Source organism: Peromyscus maniculatus, chromosome 12, assembly GCF_049852395.1.
Source record: "Peromyscus maniculatus bairdii isolate BWxNUB_F1_BW_parent chromosome 12, HU_Pman_BW_mat_3.1, whole genome shotgun sequence".
Taxonomy (NCBI): domain Eukaryota; kingdom Metazoa; phylum Chordata; class Mammalia; order Rodentia; family Cricetidae; genus Peromyscus; species Peromyscus maniculatus.
Window position 1 is genome coordinate 27729295 of NC_134863.1, and position 17857 is coordinate 27747151.

The following is a 17857-nucleotide window of genomic DNA, read 5'->3' on the forward strand; positions in this document are numbered from 1 at the left end:
CCAAATAAAGCTTGCCTGGGGATCAGAGGACAGAGCCAGCCACTATATTAAACATAGAGGTCAGGCAGTGGTAGCACATGCCTTTAATCCTAGCATTCAGGAGGCAGAGATCCATCCAGATCTCTGTGAGTTCAAGGCCACACTGGGAACAGAGCCAGACAGTGGTGGCACACACCTTTAATCCCAGCACTAGGAAGGAAGGAAGGTGGCAGGGCACAGAAAGGTATATAAGGCATGAGTAAACAGGAAGTCTCTCTCTTAAGGCTGAGGATTTTGTAGAGGTAAGAACATGGCTGGCCTGTTCTGTTTCACCCCAATATCTGGCTTTCACCCCAATATCTGGCTCTGAGTTTTCTATTAATAAGACTCTTTAGCAATTTGTGCTACATCCATATTTATGGTGATATTTTATTTGTACTGAAATGTGATTTTATTTGTATGTTAATAAATAAAGTTGCCTGGGGATCAGAGCTAATAGCAAGCCATAGCAGAAGCTAGGTGGTGGTGGCGCACACCCTTAATCCCGATCACATGACAGGCAGATCTCTGTGTGTTCAAGGATACAGCCAGCATGGAGACACACGCCTTTAATCTCAATACCAACCATAGAAGACCTGGAGGTCTGTACAGACGGGCAGTGATGAGGAGGTCATGTGGTTGGGTTTATAACCAATGAGAAGGCAGAACAGAAAGTCAATGAAAAGACAGATACACAGGAAGTAGGTCTCTTGCTGAGGGGAAGGACAGCAGCGGCAGTGAAGGGTAAGAAAGGGTTTTAGTCTCAGCTCTTAGCTACTGCTCTGACCTCTTGGGCTTTTAACTCTGCATTTGGCTCTGTGTTTCTTATTTAATAACACCGTTACATCTACACATCTTCTTTTTCTTTATTAAGAAAATTTTTATTCTTTTTACATACTAATCACAGATCCCCCTCTCTTCCCTCCTTCTGCCCCCCAGGCCCCCCCCCCCCCCGCAACCCACCCTCCATTCCCTCCTCTGAAAAGGTAAGGCCTCGTCAGCAGAGCCTGGTACATTCAGTTTTTCTTGCCTATTTCTCTAGACTTTTCTAGTATGTCCTGGAAACCAGTTCCAAAGGCTTCTGGTGGTCAGGAATGTGCATAGCAGCAGCCCAGTTCCCAGCACTGGTTTCTGTTAGTCAGATCCTTCCTTCATTTCTTCCTTCCATCCATCTTCTAATAAGCTATTGAACCCATCAGTGGATTTGTGCATTGATGAAGTTAGCCCCATCATAATCCATTTGTATCCCACTACCACCAGAAGCTGGGTACTAAGTTGGTACACTTGGCACTCTTACCATAATGCTACTCCTTGGGGTCCCATATATATGTATGTGTGCGTGTTACTTTTCTGTTGCAGAGATAAAAACAGCATGACTGAGGCAGCTTATGGAAGGAAGGAAAGGCTATAATGGGCTTATGGCTCTGGAAAAATAAGAGTCCGTCATGGTGGGACTCTTGGCATGGCAGCAGGCAGGCAGGCACAGCAAGAGCTCCAGGAAGGCCGAACCTCCCTATACTCTCTCCAAACAGTGCCACCAACTAGGACCAACCGTTCAAAACCAAGTTGAGATAGGACCCAACTTGAGCACCTATCTCAAGTCTGTAGTTGCACATTTCTAGAATCTTCTATGTCCCCCTTGTCTGTTTATCCAACATCACACTGTTTTCATTGGTCAGATTTTCTAGCTTTGATGTCTGGAAGAGAAAAATTCCCCTAGTTCCTCCTTCTTAAAATTAGAGGTGTTAGCTAATTAACCACCTCTAATTTCTATTCAGTTTTAGGAACAATTTGTAAAATTCTTAGAATTGTTTTCAGATTTTTACTAGAAAGGTATAGAATTTACTAACTCGGTGAGAATAATCCTTGGTCATATTGAGTTTTCTTCTTTAAGAACAAGACACATTTTTGAAATTTTTTCTCTTTAAAAAATTATTTTACTAACTGCTTAAGATTTTAATTAAAATATTTCTACACATTGGTTGTCTTTTGTCTAGTTACCTCTAGGTTGTCTTCTTTGGTAAATGTATATTTTTAAATAGTGTCTTCCAAATATATTGTGTTGACATATATAAACTTCAGTCACATTACTATATTGACCTTGTTTTAGCAATCTCTCTATAAAGTTTAGTCACATTACTATATTGACCTTGTTCTAGCAATCTCTCTTGTCAGGATTATATCAAACATACAGATTCATTTTGTTCTTCTATATGGTTAATCATGAAACTGTAAGTAACACTTCCATTCTTCATTTTCAGTGTTCTTCCTATTTCTCATTGGGCTGCGATCCAGTATGGTGCTAACAGGAGTGAAAACAGTACACACACTTGTTCTAAAATGTCCTTCACTGGATTACACCACCTTTTGACTTTATTACATCCAGTAATTAGGTTCCCAAACCTCTACTGACTCAGATCTTCCCGGTCACGTACAAAATTCATACCAACCTCATTCAGACAATTCCAGTTAATGACTGTGTCCAGCCCATAGGACTTTTATTTTGATGATCCACTGTTCTGTCTAGGGCAGTGTATCTGAGTAATTCACACCTTGTTATGCTTTCTGTGTGTCTGTGGTCTGTAAATATGCTGCTACCTACTATCAATAGGCATACACCTATACTCCTTTCTTGGTATCCATACTGATGGATCTTATCAGTTCTACCTTCTATTATCTGTTGAAGTATTCTCTCAACCTTTGTTTAAAGAGCACTGACTGGTTTGGAACCTTGGTGTTTCCACCAGTATCTCCTATCTTAACTACAGCAACAGTTTCCTGATTGGTCTCCTTATTTTAGGTGGCATCTCTTGCCTGCCTACCTGCCATTCCTCTTATTGCTGCCAAGTTTCTCTTCCTAAAATACGTGCCTGACCATGCCTTGCCCAACTTAAAACACTGTGCTCATTGTCTGTGATATAAAGACCTGGTTCTTCAGCTGCCCAAACAAGGCCCTTTATGCAATGTGATTGGTTTTCTGACACAGTAGCCTAGCAAAACTGAAATGCTCACAGTTCAGCTCTGCTGTTTCCTCATGCCATGAATTCTGTACATTCTGGTGTCTCTGGTTGTATGACTCTGGCAATGTTTTCTTCATTTAATCCCAGCTCAGATGTCACTTCCTCCAGGACCTACAGCTAGAACTAAGCAAATATTTGTTAAGTACTATCTTTTTGATAGGTACTATGTTATATAAAACTATGCTCTATAAAACTGCAGAAGGCGAAGACCTTTTCCCGTTCTATAGGCTGTCGCTTTGCCTTGTTGACCATATCCTTTGCTCTACAAAACTTCTCAGTTTCAAGAGGTCCCACATCTGACAGAGGACTGATATCCAGAGTATATAAGGAACTCAAGAAATTAGACATCAAAATGCCCAATAGTCCAATTAAGAAATGAGCTATAGAACTAAACAGAGAATTCTCAACAGAGGAAACAAATGGCTGAAAGACAGTTAAGGAATTGCTCAACATTCCTAGTTATCAGGGAAATGCAAATCAAAACAACTCTGAGATACCACCTTATGCCTGTCAGAATGGCTAAGAAAAACACTGCAGTCACCTTATGCTGGAGAGGATGTGGAGCTAGAGGAACTCTCCTCCACTGCTAGTGGGAATACAAGCTTGTACAACCACTTTGGAAATCAATATGGTGCTTTCTTAGAAAATTGGGAATCAATCTCCCCCAAGATCCAGCTATACCACTCTTGGGCATATACCCAAGGAATGCTCAATCATATCACAAGGGCACTTGCTCAGCTATGTTCATATCAGCATTGTTTGCAATAGCCAGAACCTGGAAACAACCTAGATGCCCTTCAACTGAAGAATGGATAAATAAAATGTGGTACATATACACAATAGAATACTACTCAGCAGAGAAAAACAATGACATCATGAGGTTTGCAGGCAAATGGATGGATCTAGAAAAAATCATCCTGAGTGAGGTAACCCAGACTCAGAAAGAAAAACATGGTATATACTCACTCATAGGAGGATACTAGATGTGGAACAAGGATGACTGGACTGCTACTCACATCACCAGGGAGGCTACCTGGAAAACAGGACCCCAAGAAAGACACAGGGATCGCCCAATGACAGAGAAATGGATGAGATCTACATGAACAGCCTGGATGTGAGTGGGGGTAATGAAGGGTGAGGGTCGAGGGAAAGAGAGCTTGGGGGAGCGGGAGATCCTAGCTGGATCAAGAACAGAGAGGGAGAACAAGGAATAGGAGACCATGGTAAATGAAGACCACATGAGAATAGGAAGAAGCAAAGTGCTAGAGAAGCCCACAGAAATCCACAAAGATGCCCCCACAATAGACCACTGGCAATGGTCAAGAGACAGCCCGAACTGACCTACTCTGGTGATAGGATGGCCAAACACCCTAATTGTTGTCCTAGAAACCCCATCCAATGACTGAGGGAACTGGATGCAGAGATCCACAGCCAGGCCCTGGGTGGAGCTCCGGGAGTCCAATTGGAGAGAAAGAGGAGGGTTTATATGAGTGAGAATTGTTGAGACCAAGGTTGGATAAAGCACAGGGACAAATAGCCAAACGAATGGAAACACATGAACTATGAACCAAAGGCTGAGGGGCCCCCAACTGGATCAGGCCCTCTAAATAGGTGAGACAGTTGATTGGCTTGATCTGTTTGGGAGGCATCCAGGCAGTGGGACCGGGTCCTGTGCTCAGTGCATGAGTTGGCTGTTTGAAACCTGGGGCTTATACAGGGACGCTTGGCTCAGCCTGGGAGGAGGGGACTGGACCTGCCTGGACTGAGTCTACCAGGTTGATCTCAATCTTCGGGGGAGTCTTTGCCCTGGAGGAAATGGGAATGGGGGATAGGCTGGGGGAAGGGGAGGGGTGGGAGGGGGGAGAACAAGGGAATCCGTGGCTGATATGTAGAATTAAATTATATTGTAAAATAAAATAAAATAAAATAACTGCAGAAGGCACGGTCTGTCTGGTAATATTTGATTAACTACGTTTTTACTTACTTCCTTTAGCTCCAAGCATCTGGAACATTATTTTGCTTACCTGATTCTTTTTTAAAATGTGAATTGGGCAATTTTCATTCTTGGTAAGTAAACTTAAAAATAAATGCTGCATTTTTTTAAGTCAAATACCATTTCCTTTATTCAAATGGTCAATTATAGAGAAAAGATAATCAATGCTGGCATTTTCTTTTTTATGGTTCTATTTTATTTTTTCTTTCATTTTTCTTTATTAAGAAATTTTCTACTCACTCCACATACTATCCACAGATCCCCCCTCCTCCCTCCTCCCAACCCCCTGCTGCATTTTTTTTTTAATGTGGAGGTTTATGCATAGTGTTTGGGTAACACACGATATTCAGAATTATTTATGGACAAAGTCTCAAAGAAAGATGATTTCTTTCCCTTTTTAATATTTTTATTTTATATGCATTGGTGTTTTGCCTTCATGTATGTAAGGGTGTTGGAATCCCTGGAGTTCCAGATAGTTGTGAGCGGCCATGTGAGTACTGGGAAATGAACCCAGGTCCTCTGGAAGAGCAGTCAGTGCTCTTAACTGCTGAGCCAGCTCTCCAGCCCCAGAAAGATGATTATAAATGATGAGATCACAAGACCATGGCTCAGTTAGCCCCACTACCACTTATTATGTATCTATTAAAATCCTATGGAACAAACATGGAGAAATGATTGCTTAGATGAAAACTAAAATGATTTTTCTACCAGAGTGAGGACAGAGGAGTTTAGGAGATAAGTGAGAGAAAATAAGAGCTCATATACTTTAGACTAGCGATGAAAATTTGCTAAGAACAATGCTAAACCCCATGGCCAGTGTTCCTAGCAATTTATGGGGGATCGCTGGAGGGGATGGAGCCCCCCCACACTACTGCCGCCTCCTCCTGCTGCCATGATGCTCTCCACCCTGAAAGATCTAAGGGCTCCTCCACACTCTTCACCATCTGCCTTTGGCCTCACACTTCCTGAATTTACTTCCTATTTTCTGGAAGAGAAGAGACTACAAGAAAAACATTTAAAGTGAAGAGGCCGGCTGAGGGGAGCAGAGGGCTAACCCAGAAGTGTGTGTGTGTGTGTTGGGTTTGACTAATAGGTCCAGGATAAGCATGCTTCTTTGGGTGAGGATGAGATGAGGGGGCTCTAGGAGTACCAGTGAAGGGAATGTTCTCGAAAGCAAAGCAGGGCAGGAGAGGTGCTTATGAGAAATAGGCACATCTAGTTCACTGACCAGGGTGGGAGCCACCTGAACCATGTTTAATGGCACTTTCTAATGCTATCCTTGAAGATGATGGGGCAGGGGGAGGCTGGAGGTGGGAGGGGTGTGAGAGGAAGGACAATAGTCTCACAGGAGGAAAGCAAAGCCAAGGAAAACCCCAGAGAAGGAGGGAAGGTGTGTAAAACGCCTTGCTATCTACTTACATTGCTCAGATTATAGGTGACTCTCCTAGTTGATTGGTTCCCGAAGGCCAGTGTGCCTTCCTCCCCTTTCCTTTAGTAGTTCCAAATTCCCATGTCCCCTGTCACTTCTAATAGTCATCACAAGGTCAAGGGTCTAAAGCTTGGTCTTGAGCTGGCTAAGATCTGTGCATGGTTGCTGAGCCTCAAGGAAAAAATGGGTGGGAAGCCTAAGAAGAAATACACCAACATTAACTACGTTGAAATACAATGACAGAGGAATTTTCTTTTTCCATTACGCTTTTCATATGAGCACCTGTTAATTTTATAAGTGTGGAAAAATAAATTTATGGTTTATGCTTTACTTTTTAGAATCTTTAGTTTGCAAAACACACAAAAAACCCTGAACAGACATTACGCGTAAACATCAGAAGTCTAGTGTGTGTGGGGGTTGGAGAGATACACCACGGGAAACACTCCATAAGAAGTTGTATCCACCTAGTTCTAGAACCAGAGAGGAAGAATTGCGAGGGGGTGAGAGTGACTTCGAACTTCGGGAAACAAGTTTCTCTGCGCCTAGGCGGGGCCCGGTGGCTAGAGGCTCCGTTTCCTGCGGAGCTGAATCACCTGGCAGGTTGGGCGGAGGCTTGCGGTCCCCAAACCTGGGCGGAGCAGGAAATCGCGACCGCCCAGGGCTGGGGCGGAGCCCCGAGAGCCTCAGGTGCGGGTGGGCTGGGCCGTACCTGTGGGGACCGCAGGGTCCCGGCTTGCTGCGTTGCAAGACCTGCAGGCACCTCGGAGATGCGCGCCCCGGGCCGACCGCTGAAGAAGGAAGGCGCGGCTCCCCGAGGCCCTTGAGCCTCAGCGGCTAGAGAGGGGCCAGCATGGGCCGCGGGCTGCACGCACCTTGCCTGCTTCTCTTCGTCGGGCTCCCAGCAGGTGAGCCCTGGAAAAAAACAAAACAAGAACTGGGTCCCTTCCTGGGCTGCGCGAGGCAGGAAGCCATTATTGGCTGGCTAGCGGAGCGGCTCACCCGCAGGGCGGTGGAAGCCTGGGGCCCGCTCAGGTAGCGCTTGGCACGGGCACCAGCAGGTGCAGGGGCCGGATCGAGTGTCTGCCGGTGGGAACCTGTTGTTTTCCTCCTTGATTAGCCCAGGGCCGCCTGCAACAGATGCATCCGAAAAGCAACCTCGCCTTTGCATTTCCCCTGTAACAGGTGCTAGACACTTGAGGGCTACAATTGAATCGATAGAGGCCAAATCCCCATTCTTAAAACTGCCTACCATCCCTCCCCGACTCCACCCCCGCCGCCTCCGTGTCGTGCTTGCTTTCAGAGTGTAGATACAGGGACAACCATATTGGCCCAGAGTGCATTTATTTTATTTTATTTTTCTGGACAAGTTAGATTGCTTCGTTAGTGTGTGAAGGAGTGTTGGGCGTAATTCCGAATCTTTTACATGCTTCCTCGTCTAGCGCCTGTCATTTTTCTACGTTTTGTGTCCACCTTTCTCATTATCCTCTCCCTTCAGGTGCCTAGTCACCCGCTTTCCCAGCATCAATCCTTTTGACTTCCACACTAAACCCCTCACTTGCGATTTGTGTCTTAAGGTATCTCTTGGAAACGGGACAGCGGTCCTGTCTGGGAGTGAAGCCGCGTAGGAAAAGAGAGCTAAGGAAAGGCTCTCTCAGCCCTGTTCACATTAGCATGTAGCTGTGACTCTGTAAACAAGAATTTTCGTTTCCTTTGGACGATCCACCCAGGTTTTGTTTTGTTTTGTTTTAATCGGCTTATTTCCCACTTTGTCCCCCATGGGAATAGCTGCCCTCTTTCCCAGGTTGTCTGTGGAAGGCCAGCTCACGGTTTGCTCGCAGACCAAATGGAAACTTGCATGGCTTTTGAACGAACAGATGTAATATGAAGGTGGAGGCAGAATTTCCTTTCTATGAGCTAATTAGAGAGTTGCTCAGACGTAACCAAGTCTCACTCAGACTAGAGTGTGTGAGAACTTAAGCTTATTACTGAGAATAAAAGGAGGAAAAGGTAGGGAAGGAGGAAAAAAAAAATCAGCATTCCAGAAGCGTGCTGACTTGCAACATTTTTGGCTGGATGTAGATTTTATAAATTGTCTGACACTAACAAGATGCCAATGCACACAAGAAGCATATGAAGCCTCACCTGAATTTAGGTGCTCCAAATGTCATCAAATTGTAAGAACCCTGGAGTCATCTACAGCCTTTCCCCGTGTGTCCAATTTTCTTCTCCAAGACTGTGGGAGCTGGGGACAAATTCCTCTTTGAGCTGTCTTAGGAAAATAGAGGTCTGCTTCCATCAGCCCCTAAGCATCATGTCTCCCAAACTGGGACTTCTGACCTAGCAGTCTTCCGGATAGAATAAGAACACTTGCAGACGACAAATCCATCAGTGTATACACCCTGGTCCTTAGTGCCTTAACCCGCCAGCATGTTGTTGTTGGTTTAAACTGTCCAGTTTTTTTTTTTAAATTAATATTGACAATGGACATTTTCAAATACAGACACTTTAGCCAAACATATCTTAGAGTACACAACTTGCTAGCTGTACACAGACTTCAGGAAGCATGGCCCCAGGTCTCTGAGTCAGCCACACCGTGTTAGTCACTATGACTGACTCTGAAACAGGGCAGTCTTACAGGGTGTGGTGATGGCCTCGGCCTCCCTTAAGTAGAAATTGGCCCGTGTTTTACAAGAGGACAGAAAGTGAAGTCTTGAGTGATAACCTAGATTCACTTTCATTTCATATGTGAGAAACAGAGACCCCAGCACTCTGAGGGGGAAGTGGCTGCTTTGACAGATGTGGCCCTGAATATGTGGAGGGCTGGCAGTAATACCGCAGCTGCTGTTTACTATGGGTCTGTATAGGTGATGTTTGTTGGGTTTGGATAGCTGATGTCTGCGTGACTCTGGCAGTTTACCGAACTGTTTAAGGCCTGCAGTAAACAGGGATGATAATATACATTTCATAAGGTTTTTGGAAGGATTAATTAAAATGAAGGTTTTAAAGTACTTTATATATTGCCTGTACTGAGAGAAGGAGAGTTTAATAAATATTAGCCATGGTGATGATGCTAGCTGTGAAGTCCAACTGTTTGAAGCTAAGCTTAAAGGAACTAACTCCTCCTTCCCCTGTGGCTAAGAGATGAAGGTTAGTTACTGTAACAAAAGAACTGAGGTAATCAAGTCCAAAAGAGGAATGGCTTATTTCGGCTCACAGTCTGGGAATTTTCAGTCCATGGTTGGTTGGTCTTATTGGTTTTGGGCCTGTGGCCAGGCGGTGCATTGAAGGGGAAACTTGAATATGGTGGAAGAAGAAGCTGCCTGTCACAAGGTGGCTAGGAATAGAGGCAGAGAGACAGGATAGGGCAAGGGTCCCAATATTCCCTTCCGGGGCACCTTTCCAGTAACCTTCCTCTAGGCCCCACCTACTAAAGCTTCCACCACCTCCTGAAGGGTGCCAACCAGGGATCAAGTCTTTAACACTCCGGACTTTGGGAGACACTCTCAGCCCAAACTATAGCAGAGACTGGGCAGTTAGAATTCAGTCCCTGCCTCTTAATAACTTTGAGTGAATTAGTTCTTTTCGTCTTGAGAACAGCTGAATCAAATCCTTCCTGCTACTGCTGCCCACACACCCAGCCAGGCCATCTCTTTCTGGGTGGTTTACCTTCAAGACCAGTGACCGTGGCATGGTCTTTACTCAAGCAATTCTGGGAGTGAGCCCATCCCCTAGTCTTGACCTTTTCCCCGATTTTTAAACCAAACATCACAAAGTATCTTTCAGCTAACAATATAGAGGCATTTCTTGTTTACAGTATCTCATACAACAATGCTTATCAAAAATTCTCCCACAACTTGCAGTAACAGGACTTATGTGTGTTACACACGGAGTTAGCAGAACAGCAATTGTACTGTATGCCCATAGGCAAGATCTATAACCTAAAGACAAAAGGTTCACAAAATCTGTTACTTTATCAGATAAAATGATGATTAGCGTGAAATGTTATTACTCTTAAAACTCAGAGACAATAATCCCCACATTCACACCATGAAATAGGAAACTCTGTTAAGTCAGTTTTCTGAAGACCCATTCCAAATTGAAGTGCACTTATTGGAAAACCCTGAACTTAAGTGTGTTCCTTTGTGGTCTGTCAATTTGTTCCATTTTGGTTGTTTAGAAGAGTCAGCCCGGCTCCCTGATTAGCATCTGGGTTTCCACAATTGAGAAGTGTAGGCCAGTGATAGAATTGTGAAGTCCCAGAGGAAGGTGCTGAGGCCAGGTAGTCTTGTGAAGTTCCCATCACCAGGCTCTGAGCTCTGTAAAGATCACTTGCCAGCTGTGGGCTGTTTTGTTATTCTTTGAAGTCTTTTTTTAATGGGGGGGCAGGGGGAGAAATTTTTTATCATATAAATGATATCTGAATTCTTGTTCCTTGATGCAAAATACTGAGTAAGGCTAAAATAAGCGCTTTACATTTTTGTAAAGCTCATTATTGACTCATAGCTTTGCTTGTTTCTGTCGACTCTCAGAGTTTATTTTTGGAGTAAAAGTTTAGCTTCCCTCTGATTCTGCTTTTGTGAAAGTTTGTTGCTGTTGTTTTGTTTTGTTTTGTTTTGTTTGAGACAGGGTCTCTCCATGTGGCCCTAGCTGTCCTGGAGAACCCTACATAAACTAGGCTGCCCTCAAGTTCACAGAGCTCCACCTGCCTCTGCCTCCAGAGGGTAGAGACTAAAGGCTGCCACTGCTCTTCCCCACCTGCAGAAGAATTATATTACTTTGCAGAAACCACCAGTTATCCAGCCACATTCTTAGGCTTTGGGAAATCCGACAACTGACGCATAAGGACAAGATCCTTAGACAAAGCAGCCGTGATTTCCCCCCTGAGGTGCTGGAGGTGGGTCATACTTAGAACGCGTGAACTCTTATAAAATCCCCAATATGGTTGATAGTGACTCGGAGCCTCTCGGGGTGAGATGGTCATGTGTGGTGGTTAACTGCCCACTTGGAACCTCTCTGTCCCCTGGAGGGCTCCTGAAATTCCTTCCGGAATTCCCATGCCCGGGACACACAAGGAGAAATCATTCCGCCCCTGTCTTACCTCACTCCCTCAAAGCCCCTAATACAGAGAAGAAAATCTGGGTCCAGGGAAGCCCTGTGTGTTATTGTGAGAGGCCATGCATGAAAGCTGGCCCCGCTGCTCCTTTCCCCATTTCACACAGTGGAACAGGTTGGTTTGGTTTGGTTGAATCCTGATACACAGAACTAGAGCAGGTGATTAACCCTTGGTGTCCGAACAGATGCCAATCAAACGTCTAGCCCCAAATGCAATGCGCTGGAGTGAAAGGTTGGGCAATGGGAGTGTGCCTTCTCCCTGGGTTCATTTTTAGCACAATAATTTGTTTTGTTTATGAAGTCCTTGGGAGAAATAAAAGTGTGCCTTTTCAGAATTACCAAGATTCTCCCCTCTCTAATTACTTGCAGGGTTTTTTTCTCTCCCAGTTTTCAAAAGTTGGTGGGTAAGGCCAGGTCAAAGGATGGTGGTTTTGCTATTATTCATTTCCCATTTTTAATCACCAGCTTCTGCTGCTTAGTTCCAGGCGTGGCTTGTTTTCTATTCTCGGTGCCAAATACCCTCGCTAGCCCACGGTCAGCACCATCTCCTTGCCTCTAGGCCGCCTGCTGTCTCTTGACTATCAGCCATCCTAGGTTAATTAACCTAGGTTATTAACCTGCCTAGGTTAATCCTTCTCACCTGCCCTTTAACTGTCCGTTCAAGCAGCTTCCAGTAGCTTATAAACTGTGTGGACCTCAAGATCCTCTAATGTCAGGGCTCCCCCATCGGCAGCCTTGTCTCTCCCCTGATAAGGGGGTGGCTTAATATACCCCATTACAGGCCATTCTTTTCTTTCGTACGGCTATATTACTAATGGTAAACTCTGACTTTATTTTATGAACTTTTTAGAATTAAAAATTTAATTCTAAACTTAAAATGTGTTCTGAGTAATTTAGTTAATTCTTTTTTTTTTTTTTTCCAAGTCAGCATACCTTTAACGAATCATCTTAGACAAGGCTCCTGTGTTAGCAAACAAAAGCAGCCATAGGCCTGGCCCCAAGATTCCTGTGCTGGGAGAACACACACCGTTGTTGAGACAGAACTGTGACTCAGGGTATGAAGCCAGGGTTAAGGCACCACGATAGCACATAATGGTTGGATTCTTTCCAACCAGGAGGCCCTCTTCGAAGACATGTGTGAGTTGAGGAAATGATCATCTAAAACCAGGACTAGCATGTGCCAGATGACTGGATAGGAGCTCAGGGGATATGAGGCAGGAAAAAAATTTCAGTGAGGCTGAGTGGAGAAAGCTAGAGCATGGTGATGTGGTGAGGACAAAGCAGGATGGAGGGCCTGATATGAATGTCTTCATGGGTCATGTGGGAAGGTGTGTGTGTGTGTGTGTGTGTGTGTGTGTGTGTGTGTGTGTGTGTGTGTGTGAAGAGCAATGAGGAGCTGTTGGAGGAACTTAGGAGTTTGTGTTGGGAGATGAACAGCACCGTGGAATCCACACATTGGGGAACCACAGAGGCTTACTGCAACAGCTAAGCAAAGGCAATGTGCAGGCTGGAGGTGATGGCAGTTTGTATTGAGAGGGTTGTAAAGATGAGCAGAGATCCCCAGGGTATTTAAGAGATAAGTAAACTCAATGTGGCAAGGTTGACTATGAATAACAAGGTAGAAAGAGACATTAAAGGTGACTCCTGAGTTTTGGTCTTGCTCATCTGCTAAAATGGGAACATGAAAGAGGCCCAAGCTTGTTGGGAGGGATGTTGATTCAGGAGCTGGGCTTGATTTAGAATTTGAAACACCGAAGAAGAGCTGTCAGGAGCATTTGGTGTATGTATCTGCCAGTCCCTTGGTATACACTGGAAGGAGTTGGCCTCAAAGCTCTGATGGTTTCTGAGAATCCAGCCAGACTTACTCAGGACAGATTATTTTGTCTGTGTGTTTTATTATTTATTACTGAGTCCTCCCAAGAGGATGAGTTCCAAGAGACAGACCTTGTCTTCTGGAACAGTGTCTGGCTCAGAGTATGTACTCAAAAATAAATGTATGTGTGCATTCTGGTGGGGCCCAAATTTGCATATGATCTGAGATTAGTGTGTGGGGTCATGAATCACCAACCTGGGCAGATGACTTTGGGAAACCCCTGTTTGCCCCTCAAACAGGTCCTGTCCTTTCCCACTAGTAACCAAAGGAATGTCAAGTTCAAGTTACCTGAGTGGATACCTTTTTTTATTTTTTCCACCTAGTAGTTTTTCATCAAAAAAAAAAATTTTTTTTTAAGATTTCAAGTTTCCCCTTTTGGAAAGACTGTGGTAAAGCACAGTAATGCCACTTACTGTTTATAGGAATAAAAATTTAATTTCTGAAATAGCTATTAAAACATAAAAGGCCTTTTCCCTCTGTCTGGGCAAACACTATGGAGTAAAAATGTGCAGGTAAGCAGATAATCACATTTATTATTATTATTATTATTAAAATATCCATTTCAGCAATTCACATCATCATTGTTTCTAACAGTGAAAAATCAAAAGCAACCCAAACTCTCATTATTATGAAAATTTGTAATAAATAATACTTCATAGAGTAATTTCCATGTAGTCACTGGAAACAAATAGATCTGTACATACTTATATAGATTATGTCAGTTGTTTGAAGTTAAAACAAAGTTACTAATCAATGTACATATAATTCATTTTAGAAAGAGAGGGAAAGATATGGAAGGATGTCCACCAGACTATCAACAGTGACAACTCCATGGAGTGAAATTAATGGCGAGCAGGGAGGGACATTTTTGCTTTTACCTGTTGTGTTGTTTGGGGTGTCTTGCTTATTTTATATTAGTAAACAAAAAGGGAAAGAGTTTTCTATACACAATGAATAAATTTGTGAACGTCCTTTAAAATTTGAGAATTTTTTTTCTTTAGAATTTTACTTTGTGTGTCTGTATGTGTCTGCTTCTATGTGTCTAGGTACCAGCGGAGGCCAGGAGAGGGTATCAGTCCCCCTGGATGGGGGTACAGGTGTTATGACTCACTTGCTGGGAACAAAACTCGGGGCCTCTGGGAAAACAGCAAGTGCCCCTCCCCAGTGAGCCTCCCCTCTAGCCTGAGAGTATTCCTTAAATGGTTGAATTTCAACCACTTTTGAAAACTTATCTGGAAAATAGGGTGGAATAAGAAGAACAGTTCAGAGCTTGGGATTTTAGGTTTCATTTCAAATGTATCTTTGTGGTTTCCTCGCTATGTGCCAGTTTAGGCCAGCCCTTTGGGGACTGTCTCCACTGATAAACTTGAGAAATATAAAATTAAAAAAAGAACACGTTTGTCTCTTTTTTTTTTCCTTCAAAGGTAGAATGAGGTAATGTGTGATAACACAGTCAGTACCATGTCTGACGATGCAGGGGATGCTCAGTCTCTTTTGGTGTCTTCAAAGAAGTGGGTGCTTAGCACCCCTCCCCCAGCCCAGCTCTGCATGCTTGGGCATAATTCCTCCCTCACCCACTTTCTGCTCAACCACAGTTCTCTCCCAGTGTTCCCTGTTCCTTCTTGTCTGCTGCTCATTGCTGGTCCCTTTTCTTTTAACATCTCTCATATTTGCTTTGTTATCTAAGGGAATGTAGCAAGTGTTGATGGTAAATACACTCGAGGAGATAGCTTGCTCAGACATAAACTCTGATAGGATTGGACTTGTGTGCTTTATGTTAACCCGCTGGGTGGAGCGGAAGTGCCTGTGTATTTGCAAATCCTCAACAGACCAAACTCCCAGCAGTAGGGCTCCAGGCCCCACACTCCCCGGCTGGGCTCTGTGTCCCTATCTACCACCTTGTGTGGGTCAACTTTGTGTTGCTATAGCAAGAGACACTCAGCTTGGGAAGGGAAGAGGTTTGTCTTGGCTCACAGTCTTGGAGGTGTCCACTCGTGGTTGCTTTGGGGTCTGTGGTGAGTCTGTGGTGGAGCCAAGCAACTCACCCCATGGCAGCCAGGTGGTTCAGAAGAGAGGAAGGCCAGCATCCCATAAGTCAGTCCTCTTTGATGACATGGCACAGTAGTAGAAAACCTTACTTAGTTCCCCCTCTCAGACGTTTTACCATCTTGGGGGCCCAGCCTTTAACACATGGATCCTTTGGGACATCCCAAGTACAAACTTTAGCTTATGTCCTCCAAGAAGAACTTTATATGGGACAGAAGGGGAAATACCATCTAGTTCTCCCCCCCTACCCCCACCCAAGTCTTGATTCAAAGAAAAAAATTGGCACATACATTTCTAGTCTGTATGGATGGCCTTTTCTAGAAACGGCAACCTCTTTTCCCATCTGATACACTAGAGTAAGAAATGTCCTAGGTTCTGCAAGCACTTTGGCATATGTACGGCATTTGGCTGGTGAGATCCTGTGTCTTCATCGGTCGGCTTTCCTTCCACTTTACTGTAGGATGCCAGTCCCCACTTGGCACAGCAAAAATGGCCTCGGAAAGTACCTGGTGGCGGGAAATGAAGAATCCCCTTCCCCTTCCCTTCTTCCCATGTGTTCTCAGAGCTGATCTGAAGTTTCCATTCTACCCCTAAATGACAGGACTCTGCTGCCTTCCTCTTTCACAGAAGAGGTAAACTGTGAATGGGTTTGCTGGGGTATGGGGTTGTAAAGCACTCAGCCCACTAACTGCCTACATTCAGATAATTTCAGTTCTTCAAGATAATTTCTTCTAACATTCTGGCCTTAGCTGATCTTAACCTCTGAATTTGGCTGAACTAAATGCAAAGAACACGGTAAATGGGCAATGCTCATTGAAGGTCTACTATGTGCCGGGCTCTTTGCTTATTGGGACATTTATCATTCTCTATGATGAGACAGATAATTGCCATTGTCTGATTTTTCATGGCTTGGAAATAACTCACCAGGTCATTAGGATGGGGAGGGGTGTTAGGTTTAGCATGTAGGCAACCAGGCCCTAGACTTTAAAGTTTTCAGGAGAAAAATGATAGAGTCAGCGAGGGCATTAGATGACAGTCAGATCGGGCACAGGAAGGGTCACAAAGATTGGAGGGAAGTCAGGAATTTGAAAACGTTTAGTGCTAAGTTTGAAAGAACAAACAGGTAACCAGGTCATCCACAATCAGGGCATTTCTCACGTGAATGAGCTTTTTCTGCTCAGCTTCTGCTGTCTCTTGAGCCTCTTCCTAAAAACCTATGGGTTGACTACCATGCATGTCCAGTGTGGTTTATTGTACAGAGTAAAGGTTAGAACTAAAGAAAAAGGAAGCTGGGACATTTGAGATGGACCAATTGCTACTTCCTTTTTCTCTCTCCCAATCTGAAAAATCCTGCTGCTTCTGAGCGTCTGGTGCCTGCTGTCCACTTGTTTAGGAAACATTGTAGTTTTGAGTTCGATTCCAACACTGACCTCATTAAGTTAGATTAGTGCTGCTGGGCACATAGGTCTTGGTTTATACCCTCTGCGCTTTTTATCCAGGTGAATGAGCAAGAGCTTATCCCTATCATGGAGGGGGGTGTTAGGAACAAAGACCATCCATCCCCCGGGGTCTAGTAGATTCTGAGGACCAGCAGCAAGGACACAAAGGTTCAAAAGTGTTTGGTACTTCCTCTCCCTGAACTTGCCGCCGACACTGGGGCGGGTGTGGCAGAGCAGAGGCGAAGGTGTGTGATCCATACAGGGTGCTATGGGTAGACCTCAGGAGGAAGTACAAATAAGATGAACACTCAGAACCCACCAAGACCTGAAATGTGTTAAGCCTTGAGATTCACATTAGGGATGAAATGACCCAGAGGCTGAGTCCCCGGGCTGCAAAGCCAGCACTGACGTTGGTAAAGGTGACATGGTCACTCGGGCTATGACTTGCCCATAATAAGGGCATTCATGTAAGAGGAGCTAGGTGCGCATTTGGTAATCAAGGCCATCACCCAGATCCCATTCTCCTTCCCCAGAGGGGTTAGAGTCGGCAGTCTTCAAAGCTCCCAGAGCACCAAATTCCCCTTCCTGACCGTCAGCACACACATTCTCCCCTCTCAAGGGCTCGTCTTTGCACAAAAGCTGACTGGAATTTGAGTGATACCAAATTACCCTTCAGCCAAATAGAGAGCACATGAGTTAGGATTGCCGAGCCTCCTCCTCCCCCTAACTGAAGGAAACCCGAGAGGAACAGCAAGAATGCAGCACAGGGAGAGAATCCTTACCCGGAGCCCCTTAGAGTGACCGCGGGCAAGTCACGTGTCCACACTGAGTGTAAAGCCATGCAGTCTCCTTCCCGGATCGCGTTTATTGCTTAAAAGAAAATATCTGAAGGTGCCGTGTGAAGCGAAGGTTTTGTTTAGAACCATG

General features: G+C 44.5%; 1 protein-coding gene across 3 annotated transcripts in view; it reads left to right on the forward strand.

Moving 5' to 3' along the window:
- Window positions 1-7080: 7080 nt before the first annotated feature.
- The window catches only part of Ildr1 (immunoglobulin like domain containing receptor 1), a 40136-nt gene continuing 29359 nt past the window's right edge, over window positions 7081-17857 (forward strand). Inside the window, exon 1 of one of the 3 annotated variants that reach the window (XM_006975710.4) lies at window positions 7081-7365. In XM_006975710.4, coding sequence (XP_006975772.1) covers window positions 7311-7365 — 55 coding nt within the window. In that variant the 5' untranslated portion in view covers window positions 7081-7310. The remainder of the gene's footprint in view (window positions 7366-17857) is intronic. The other 2 variants (XM_076548819.1, XM_076548818.1) reach the window with 2 other exon arrangements.